This window comes from Mercenaria mercenaria, chromosome 2 (genome assembly GCF_021730395.1).
Source record: "Mercenaria mercenaria strain notata chromosome 2, MADL_Memer_1, whole genome shotgun sequence".
Taxonomy (NCBI): Eukaryota; Metazoa; Mollusca; class Bivalvia; order Venerida; family Veneridae; genus Mercenaria; species Mercenaria mercenaria.
Window position 1 is genome coordinate 55,719,227 of NC_069362.1, and position 12,101 is coordinate 55,731,327.

Consider the following 12,101-nt stretch of genomic DNA (forward strand, 5'->3'; position numbering starts at 1 on the left):
TATTTTGACCTTGTCTGCACAATAGCAGCTTTATTTATAACTTGATTTTTACCAAACTTGCACATAACTTGTATCACCATAAGATGTTGGCTCCTTTCTTGAACTGGTCAGATTCCGTTATGGGTTCCAGAGTTATGGCCCCTGAAAGGGCCAGAATTAGCTATTTTGACCTTGTCTGTACAATAGCAGCTTCATTTATGATTTTATTTTAACCAAACTTGCACACAACTTGTATCACCATATGATCTTGGTTCCTTTCTTGAACTGGCGAGATTCCATTATGGGTTCCAGAGTGATGGCACCTGAAAAGGCCAGGATTAGCCATTTTGACCTTGTCTGCACAATAGCAGCTTCATTTATGATTTGAATTTAATCAAACTTGCAAAAAACTTGTGTCACCATAAGATCTAGGTTCCTTTCTTGAACCAGCCAGATCCCATAATGGATTCCAGAGTTATGGCCCCTGAAAGGGCCAAAATTAGCTATTTTGACCTTGTCTGTACAATAGCAGCTTCATTTATGATTTGATTTTAACCAAACTTGCACAAAACTTGTATCACCACAAGATCTTGGTTCCTTTCTTGAACTGGCCAGATTCCTTCATGGGTTCCAGAGTTATGGCCCCTTAAAGGTCCAAAATTGGCTATTTTGGCTTTTGCAGCCATATAGAAACTTCATTTATGGTTTTATTTGATACAAACTTTCAAAATATCTTCAACAACAATAAATCTTGGATTCCATGACAAATCAGATCCATTCGTAGGTTCCAGAGTTATTTTATAACTGATTACCTCCCCTGATTGTAATCAAAATGGATTTATATCAGTAAGTACTTGTAGGACTTATTTGAAATTTCATTATTGTCATTAGTTGGACAGAGTCAATGAGGGTAGATAACTATGGACTGATTTTATGTCATTTATGTAATTACCTCCCTTTATTTCAAATTAAAGTGGGTATATCTCCGTAACTAATGAAGATACTGATATGAAATTTCATTTATGTCAACAGATTTATTTGGCAGATCCTTCTTTTGTTAACTTACAGTCATTTTTTTTTATTACTTCCCATTTACGTTACTATAAATAGCTTTTTTTTAGTAACTTTTTTATTATTGGCTGTAGGGAAAAACCGAGACCACTTTTCTGTGGTACAACATGGATGGTACCTCCAATTTTTAGGTGTATTTTGGCATATCTGTACCTTGTAAGAATTTTTTTTTTCTTTTTGGTTTAATTTCTTCCCTTTGTTGTTCCTGTCCTTAGGACTTAGATATTTTTTCTGAGGACCTTCTTGTCCTCAAGTGCAATGATAACAGGTGAGCGATATAGGGCCATCATGGCCCTCTTGTTACAATAAAACATCATTAAACATTGAGCCAAAATTTCATTCAAATCTGTCAATATAATATAAAAAGATAAAATTAAAAACCCAGCTATGCAGCTAGAAAAAGCCTCAATTTATTTATTTATTTATTTATTTATGCATCTATATATTTTGTTGTTAAAATTCGAAACTGTCTCTTGATCTATGGAATAAAGTGTTAAAAATAACTCAGTTATTTCGACAGCTCGTGTGCGATACTTTGGAAACTCTACATAATTGTTTCAAAATTCAAATTTTCATAAAAAAAAACAACATGATTTCTGAAAATTAGTCCAAAATTATCTCATATTCAGCGGTGTAGTTTTTGTTTAAAATAGTTAAAATATTCATCTTTTTTCATTTAATTACAACTTCATATTAAATACATACACAATTTTTTATGAGAAATAACTTTATTTTGATGCGTTTTAATTGTCTGGATGCGTATAACTGAGTAAAGTCAGTGTTAGAAAATGACAATAATATTTATTTAAAAATATTTTAAGAATTGTTCTTATTTGTTGTTTAAATCCGTGCATGATAAAATTTAGCATTTTATAAATGTTGTTTAGCCTAAACAAAATTCGATGTTTTGTGTCTATTCAACAGTCTGTTGAAATGAATGTATTACACAGCTGCATGAAATTAACTTTGTTGCGTAGCTACTTCAATTTACTTGCAAAGTGCAAATTTCATACCTATTAGCACATATTTGATGTCATATGTCACTAATTAACACCAATAGCCCAAGCAAAAAACTACAAAATCAATGTTATCTCCCTTACGAAATGGTCAAAAAGCCGCGAACATGCTGCGAACATGCCGCGAACATACCTATTCGCAGGAAGTATTTGTGGGATATTCGCTGCTACCGCGATCATGCCACGATTGGTTTGATACTAGTTCGCGGAATATTCGCAGGAAGACCAATGATCGCGGCATGTTCACGAGAAGAACTTAGAAGATTATAATCTTTTGGTAAACTGTTACTGAAGAGCTTTTATAAGAGCAGGTAATTGTAGATCAATTAATTTGTAACATTATCTGTAAGGTCACAGTATGAGTCTGATAAGTTAATTACAACCAGATATTCTGGACATGTTTAGAAGGAAATCTGTGTGCATTACAGACAGTTTTCATAAGTAATTCTTAGAGGCTGATAGGAATATATATTTGTTTATGGTAAGTCAGAAAATTTATGTTTAATATCTATACTCATATATCTCAGTAAACATAAGGAATTTTGAAAATGAAATAGATATGCTTAACCTTTTGTAGAGCTGTATCAGATTATCTAAAAAATATAAAACTAGCTTATTTTGACAATTTCTAAGCGTCATAAGTCTGATAATTAACATGTAAAACTATGACAGATTTGTAGTGATACATATAACTTATAAGCAGTGTGAAGAAAAACATTGGGATGAAATGAATACATGCACTCAGACACTGTTATTGAAATGACAAGTAACAGTTAAAACAGTTAAAATTCAAACATATTTTATCATTAAAACTTTGTTTAAAATGCTCCAAATATGATATGAAAAAGTTCAGACATTGACAATTTGAATTTGTTACAACCTCAATGTTCAAGTTCATTCGATAAATTTATATCCCTGATTCCTACTAATTTATTTGTTTTTGCACTTTTTCTGTACATGCTTTTTTGTACACAATTTCTGTAGAGATGGTTTTCAGCTAGTTTGCGGGATGTCCGCAGCAACTAGTTTGCGGGATGTTCGCAGCAACTAGTTCGTGGGATGATCGCAGCAACTTGTTCGCGGGAAGTTCACAGCTACTTGTTCGCGGGAAGTTCGCGGCAACTTGTTCGCGGCAAAACTAATTTGCATGTGAAAAGTGAACACCAAACAAACATCCCGCGAACAGTTATACCAGTTGTATCAAAAGTGTTCACGGCATGTTAGCCGGATATTTGCGGCATGATCGCAGCAAGTGTTCGCGGCAAACTATAATTTTTCCATAAGGGCTCTCAAAACATCTCTAGGTATTCAGCGTAGATTGGCTTATCAGCCTCCTAGGTGGCTGACAGATAAATATCAGCAGAGTAGAAGTGGAGATAACGCTTTAGGGCAGAATGAGTTAAAGGACATCTCCTCCAAAACCACTGAATGGATTTTGATGAAACATGGTCATGATATTCCTTGGGTGGTCCTCTATCAAAGTTATTCAAACGGTTCCACTTGGTTGCACATAGGGGCTCCTAAACTGAAAAACCTTCTTGTGTGAAACTGCTTGCCAGATTTTAAAATAATGAAATACAAATGGTCCTTGTATGACCCACTACCAAGATTGTTCAAATTATTCCGATTCATCAAAAACATGGCTGCAAGGGGGCGTGGTCACTTTTCCCTATATGTTTATAGCAGAAATTTAAAAAAACTTGTGTGAAACTGCTGGCCCGATTTTAAAATAATTTTACAGAAATGGTTCTTGTGTGAGTCCCTCTAGCAAGATTGCTCAAATTATTCCGATTCGTCAAAAAAACATGGCCACCAGAGGGTGTGGTTACTTTCCCTATATGTATATAGTAGAAAATTTAAAAATCTTCTTGTGTGAAACTGTTGGCCCAATTTCAAAATGATTTAACACAAATGGTCTTTGTGTGATCGTCTACTAAGATTATTCAGATTATTCTGATTCGTCAAAAAACACAGCCGCCAGGGACCGTGGTTACTTTTCCTTATAATTATGTATATAGTGTAAATTTAAAAAATCGTTTTGTGTGAAACTGCTGGCCTGATTTCAAAATAATTTTACGCAAATGGTCCTTTTTAGATGCTTTACCAAGATTTTTCAAAATATTCTGATTCATCAAAAAACATGGCTGCCAGGGGGTGTGGTCACTTTTCCCTATATGTATATAGTAGAAACTTAGAAAATTTTCTTGTATTAAACTATTAGCCTAATTCTAAAATAATTTCACACAAATGGTCCTTGTGTGACCTTCTACAAATACTGTTCAAATTTTTAAAAAAATATGGCCACCGGATGGCGTGGTCACTTTCCATCAACAATTTCTTTGAACAACATCTCCTCCAAAACCACTGAATGGATTTTAATGAAACTCGACACAGATGATCTCTGGGTAGCCCTTTTTCAAAGTTGTTCAAATGGTTCCGGTTCATTGGCCCACAGAAAAAAATGACTGGGAATCCCACCTGAATGAGGGTGGGATCCCATCGGGAAAATTTATCAGGATTCCAGGATCCTCAGGGGGAATCCCACTTGGAAAAATGACTGGGATGGCAATTGGGAATCCCACTGGGAAAATTCATCGGGATCCCAGCTGATCCCTGGCTCAAAGGTCAAGGTCACAGTTGGAGGTCAAAGGTCAACAGGGTTTTTTTTTCCTGTCTAAGATGATGTGTCATGCACAAAATCTGGACCCCTAGCTCAAAGGTCAAGGTCACAATTGGAGGTCAAAGGTCAATGGTGTTTTTTTCCTGTACGGTCCAGAACTCTGTCATCCATCAAGGGATTTTAATATTACTTGGCATAAATGTTCCCCATGATGAGATGACATGTAATGCGCAACACCCAGAACCCTAGCTTAAAGGTCAAGGTCACATTTGGAGATCAAAGGTCAATGGGACTTTTTGCCTGTCTGGTCTATAACTTTGTCATGCAAAACAGGATTTTAATATTACTTGGCACAAATATTCCTCTTGATGAGACAATGTGTCATGCGCAAAACATGGGCCCTTAGCTGCAAGGTCAAGGTCACATTTGGAAGTCAAAGGCCAAAAGGGCTTCTTTTCTGTTGAGTCTGTAACTCAACAATCCTTGAAGGGATTTTAATATTACTTGGCACAAATGTTCACCACCACGAGACAGAGTGTCATGTGCAAGAACCTGGTCACTAGGTCTAAGGTCAAGTTCACATATAGAGGCCAAAGGTCAGATACAAGAATGACTTTGTCCGGAAAATTTATTCTTCATGCCTGGACACGGCTGCTAAACCGTAGCGCCACCACAAAAAAGTGGTGATAAGTAAAAGAGGTATCGACATTTCCGTGGTGCAGCTATCACCACTTTCAAACTGTGTATGTTAACATTCTGTCTTATATTTTTATTGATACAACTTATTTAAAAAATCAGAGAATGTAGTGCTGTTTAAGAACACTGTTACTACAGGATGACTGTGATTTCATTAAAATATCTTAAAAATTGCTGTGTCAAGATCTTTTCTCCTGATTAGCACAATTGCACATTTTGATATATGCCTGTATCCGAGCTGTAATTTGATGCATAAGCACACTATAAGAACATTATCGCGCATGCAAATGGTCTAAATATTTATGATACTTACACAAAAAAAACATCAGCAGTAATGAGCCAATGGCTGAGGATGAGCTATTGTGATCGCTCACCGTCCAGCGTCCATCCGTCCGGTGTCCGACCACACTTCCCTTTAAACATCATCATCTCCTAAGTCACCAGGCCAATATTGATGAAACTTCACAGGGATGTTCCTTGGATGGTCTTCTTTAAAAAGTGTTCAAAGAATTGAATTCCATACAGAACTCTGGTTGCCATGGCAACCATAGGAAATTTTTTTAAAAAGTCTTCTTGTCCAAAACCACAGGTCGTAGGGCTTTAATATTTGGCGTGTAGCGTCATCTAGTGGTCCTCTACCAAGATTGTTCAAATTATCCTCCTAGGGTCAAATATGGCCCCGCCCTGGGGGTCACATGGTTTACATAGACTTATATAGGAAAACATTGAAAATTTTCTTTTTCAAAACCACAGGTCCAAGGGCTATGATATTTGGTGTGTAGCATCATCTAGTGGTCCTCTACCAAGATTGTTCAAATTATCCTCCTAGGGTCATATACGGCCCCTCCCCAGGGTCCCAAGTTTTACATAGACTTGTACAGGAAAAAATTTAAAAATCTTCTTGTCTGAAACCACAACACTTAGACCTTTGATATTTGGTTAGTAGCATTGTCTTATGGTCTTCAACCAAAATTGTTCAAATTGTACCCCTGGGATGGAAAGATGCCCTGCCCTGGGGTCCCAAGTTTTTATAGACTTATATAGAAAAAAAACTTTAAAAATCTTTCTGTCTGAAACCATACTACCTAGGCTTTTGATATTTGGTATGATGCATTGTTTAGTAGTCCTCTACCAAAATTGTTAAAATTATGCCCCTTTGGTTAAAAGAGGCCCTGCCCTGGGGTCATTCGTTTTATATATATATATTATAGTTATATAGGAAAAAGAACTTAAAAAATCATTTGATCCTATTTCCAAAACTGTTTATTTCATTATCCGAAATCAAAACCAACAGAAAATGTGCAATAATCTCAATTTTAATTCAATATACTATATATTTGAATAAACATTGATATAGTTAAAATAAAATAATCAAAAGCCTCTGTGGCTTATTCTAATGTATTGGGGTATTATGGCCACTCAAGGTTTAACGGGTAACCAGCTCGTCAGCTCGGAGGCACATTGTCTGTAACACAAATACTTGAAAGAGCAATTAGTTTGTCTAAAATCAGATAAATAGGAACATGCCATATAACTGTATATTAAAATAAGTGAATTTACGTAATAGTATTACAACTGTAGTCAAAAATACATATTTACTACGTTCTGACTTGGGGTGTGGCGGGTGGGAAAATCTAACAAGCGTTGTTTCGTAAGTTGTGTAAGTTTATTGACTGAGAATATTGCACAAGTTTCTGCGTTATATATGTTCATATTTTGCGTTTGGTTCCCGAACAAATCTGGTTTATAAATATGTTTCGCTTATAATAAACCTGTAACCAAAACCAGTTTTGCTTCACAAAGCTTACTAAAAACATACATGATCATACATGTATAGATATAGATAGGTATAGATACAGGATGACAAACTGACCTAAGTATAGATACGCGATGACAAACTGACAGTTTCGTAAAAAATAAAAGCAATTATTTCAAAGATAAAATAATTGATATTAATTATAATTACCTGATGACCCCAAGTAAAAGGATGTCACTTGACTTTGACCTTGGCCTACTGACCTACTTTCTTGTTTTTTAAGATACAGCCTTGAAATTTTGATGACTTACACAGTTTTGCACACCAATCTTAAAACTGAATTTCATTGACTATAAATGTGACCTACTGACTGTCTTAATATTTTATCATCAGTTTGACATTTGAAACATGTAGCTCATATTACTCAGGTGAGCGATCCAGGGTCATCATGACCCTCTTGTTTCTTTCCTTTTATCTGGTTTTTTTTGCCTTTGTTATTCATTTCTATTTCAATTTCCTCGGTGATGAAGATGAAGAACTTTTTTCGTGGTGTATTTCCTCGTAAACTATCACGTCTAGTATATAAATTGCTACCTGACCTATATTGATTTTCTCTCACCAATGTCCGCCATATTGAGTCCTTTTTATGCCCCCACCACTTTGGGGGGGGCATATAGATTTGCTCTTGTCCATCCGTCCTTCCGTCCGTCCGTCCTTCCGAAAATGTTGTGTCGCGCGTAGCTCTAAAAGTATTTGACGTAGAGTCACAAAACTTTACGGGAATGTTGGTCAGCATGTGTAGTTGTGCACCTGGGGTTTCGCGTCCGGATTCATTCAGTCCTGTAGAAGTTATGGCCCCTTACTTTGTAAAAATTGGTCATTTTAATGTTGTGTCGCGCCTAGCTCCAAAAGTATATGACCTAGAGTCACAAAACTTTACAGGCATGTTGGTCAGCATGTGTAGTTGTGCACCTGGGGTTTCGCGTCTGGATTCATCCAGTCATGTAGGAGTTATGGCCCCTGACTTAGTAAAAATTGGTCATTTTAATGTTGTGTCGCGCATAGCTCCAAAAGTATTTGACCTAGAATCACCAAAGTTTACAGGAATGTTGGTCAGCATATGCAGTTGTGCACCTGGGGTTTCGCGTCCGGATTCATTCAGTCATGTAGGAGTTATAGCCACTGACTTAGTTAAAAATTGGTCATTTTAATGTTGTGTCGCGCATAGCTCCAAAAGTATTTGACCTAGAATCACCAAAGTTTACAGGAATGTTGGTCAGCATATGCAGTTGTGCACCTGGGGTTTCGCGTCCGGATTCATTCAGTCATGTAGGAGTTATAGCCACTGACTTAGTTAAAAATGGGTCATTTTAATGTTGTGTCGTGTGTAGCTCCAAAAGTATTTGACCTAGAGTCACCAAAGTTTACAGGAATGTTGGTCAGCATGTGCAGTTGTGCACCTGGGGTTTCGCATCCGGATTCATTCAGTATTGTAGGAGTTCTGGCCCCTGACCTGGGAAAAAATTGTCATGTAGTGGGGGCATCTGTGTCCCATGGACACATTTCTAGTTGTGTATAGTACTGTATTGATTAATAGCTTAATCACATTAAATCCAGCCTTCAGAGTCTAAAGCTTTTAATTAAACTCCATCAATTTTTATTTAAACACTATTTTTCAGAGGTTTTATTATTTTACAACACTTTGTATAGTGGACGCAACTTGACCCCGATGGTTGACCTTTGTATTATAATACATAATGAGGCACAGCCTATTATTGAAAAGGAGTGTACGTAACACACGAGCTGCACGAGAAAAAGGAAATAAAAGTTTGTGTAAATATAAATTACTGTATTGGAAAGTTTTAACTGATCAAATGTAAGTGTATATACTTTGAAACTGCATTATATACAAACTAATTCCATATAAATATATACCGCTACCCTTAGCACCCTTGATTTCTATAATGAAATAATCGATATGAATAATCAGCCTAAGGTCAACCATCGCGGTCAAGTTGCGACTACTATAAATGTTAATAATCACTATTTTTCATTAGACTCTCAGAAGCATGTACCTCCTCCATTACCTACCCTGACCTTTTAAAGAAAAGAAAAGTTTGCATTCTGCACTTCTGATTTCTTAGATAACTGTATTAAAGAATGCCTGTAATTTCCAGATGCTTTTAACAGATCACCAACAGATGTTCATCTGGTCACAGCATGTATAACAGGTAAATATCTTTCTCTATGTTGTGTTGTGGATTGTTGCTTTGTCATCCTGTTGTTAAAGTATGTATTATTAACCAGGTTTTTAAAAACCTAGTCATAAGATTGGTGAATGTCGTCGGGCAGGCACTTTGGCAGTGAGCAGCTTCAGTTTTTGGTTTCCGCTCAATAACTGGAGTTAGGAGGGACAAAATGCAATGAAATTTGAAACATAGGTAGCTTGCATTGAGACGGAGTTTTGGATTGCATATGAGGTCACTAGGGTCAAGTTCAAGGTCATTGTTTGCTAAAAATAGAAGAAACTGTTTCTATTCAGTTTGTTCAGTTTGTACCACTGAGATTTTCCCTACCTCCTGAATGTGAAACTTGATACTAAATATAGTAACTTTCTACTAAAATTATCCTCTTTAGCTCACCTGAGCATAAGTGCTCAAGGGTGAGCTATTGTGGCCAGTGATTGTCCGTAGCCTGTCGTTTCTCAACATTTTCCTTTAAACAACATCTTCTCGTAAACCACCAGGCCAATTTTGATGAAACTTCACAGGAATGTTCCTTGGATGGTCTTCTTCAAAAATTGTTCAAGAATTGAATTCTGTTCAGAACTCTGGTTGCCGTGGCAACCGAAAGGAAAAACTTAAGAAATCTTTTAAACATCACCACGACCACAAATCAACTTTAAGTTCTCTGTAAAGTTAAATCATATCTACATGGCCTACCATTCCCAGATTTTTGATATTCTATACAATGTTTTGTAAAAATGCAAAAAATAGGATAACACTCACCTTTATTGACGTTCTTTTATTGTTACATGCACTAGCTCGGAAGTTGCGACAGAACGATTTACTGTATACCTCTGCAAGAGGGAGCACTGTTGTTTACCAGGCATGTAGACTGTTTAATTATAATTACCTGATGACCCCAAGCGATTAGGGGTCACTTGACTGTGACCTTGACCTACTTACCTACTTTCTTGTATTTTAAGATACAATCTTGAAATTTGGATGACATGTATAGTTTTGCACACCAATCTTAAAACTGACTTTCAGTGACCATGAATGTGACCTACTGACCTACTTTCTAACATTTTAGCATCAGTTTACCATTTTAAACATGTGGCTCATATTACTCAGGTGAGCGATTCAGGGTCATCATGACCCTCTTGTTTGGACTTTATAATTTTTTTATATCAAGCATTAGCATTTTAAAGGGGTATGTATCATAAAATGTTGATATCATTCTTATTATATCCCCACCAAACATGTTGTGGGGGCTATAATTATAGGAGTCAGTTTGGTATGTCCTGTCCTGTTGCGTCGTGTCACATCCCGAAATCTGTATGCCTGGAAGGATTTTAATTTAAAGTCACATTATTATTTCTTAAGACCAGCTGACATGTTGAACACATCACCTATGCCTGATGGTTAAAGGTCAAGGTCACAATTCAAGGTTAAATGTTAGATATTTGGTTTTTGCTTCAAACCTTCTATGTGGCTGGAAGGGTTTTATTACTAAATGGATTAGATTCAAACTTACAATAGTTGTTCAACATCATCACCCATATCATATGACACAAGGGCCATAACTCTTGCACCAATATTTTATAAATTATGCCCCCCTTTTTACTTAGAATTTCAGTTTCAAGTTTTGATACACTTTCACTTTATCTCAGTTATTACTAAATGGATTTGATTCAAACTTAAAATAGATGTTCCACCTTATCACCCACATCATGTGACACAAGGTGCATAACTTTGACACCAATTTTTAGATCACCTGAGCACGAAGTGCTCAAAGGTGAGCTTTAGTGATCGCCCTGTGTCGTCGTCCGTTGTCGTCCGTCCGTTGTCAACAATTTGACTGTTAACACTCTAGAGGTCACATTTTTGGCCCAATCTTAATGAAACTTGGTCAGAATGTTACCCTCAATAAAATCTTGGATGATTTTGATATTGGGTCATCTGGGGTCAAAAACTAGGTCACCAGGTCAAATCAAAGGAAAAGCTTGTTAACACTCTAGAGGTCACAATTTTGTCCCAATCCTAATGAAATTTGGTGAGAATGTTACCCTCAATAAATCCTTGGATGTGTTTGATATTGGGTCATCTGGGTTCAAAAACTAGGACACCAGGTCAAATCAAAGGAAAAGCTTGTTAACATTCTAGAGGCCACATTTTTGGCTCAATCTTAATGAAACTTGGTCAAAATGTTACCCATAATAAAATCTTGGACTATTTCGATATTGTGGCATCTGGGGTCAAAACCTAGGTCACCAGGTCAAATCAAAGGAAAAGCTTGTTAACACTCTAGAGGTCACAATTTTGGCCCAATCTTAATGAAACATGATCAGAATGTTATCCTCAATAAAGTCTTGGACGAGTTTGATATAGGGTCATCTGCGGTCAAAAACTAGGTCACCAGGTCAAATAAAAGGAAAAGCTAGTTTACACTGTAGAGGCCACATTTATGACCATATCTTAATGAAACTTGGTCAGAATGTTAATATTGATAATCTTAAGGTCCAATTTGAATCCGTGTCAGGTAGGGTCAAAAACTAGGTCACCAGGTCAAATCAAAGGAAAAACTAGTTAACACTCTAGAGGCCATATTTATGACTGTATCTTCATGAAACTTAGTCAGAATGTTAAACTTGATAATCTTTACAAAAAATTCGAATCTGGGTCATGTTGGATCAAAAACTAGGTCACCAGGTCAAATCAAAGGTTAAAGCTAGTTAACT

At 36.4% G+C, this 12,101-nt stretch overlaps 1 protein-coding gene across 4 annotated transcripts in view; it reads left to right on the forward strand.

Annotated features, from left to right (window-relative positions):
- LOC123563994 (protein N-terminal asparagine amidohydrolase-like) overlaps positions 1-12,101 on the forward strand; it is a 175,187-nt gene that overhangs the window by 103,222 nt on the left and 59,864 nt on the right. For 3 of the 4 annotated variants that reach the window (XM_045357232.2, XM_053536649.1, XM_045357233.2), the window contains one exon: positions 9,316-9,369. The exons of the other annotated variant lie outside the window; for it this stretch is intronic. In XM_045357232.2, the coding sequence (XP_045213167.2) occupies positions 9,316-9,369 (54 nt within the window). The remainder of the gene's footprint in view (positions 1-9,315; positions 9,370-12,101) is intronic. 4 annotated transcript variants of the gene reach the window in all.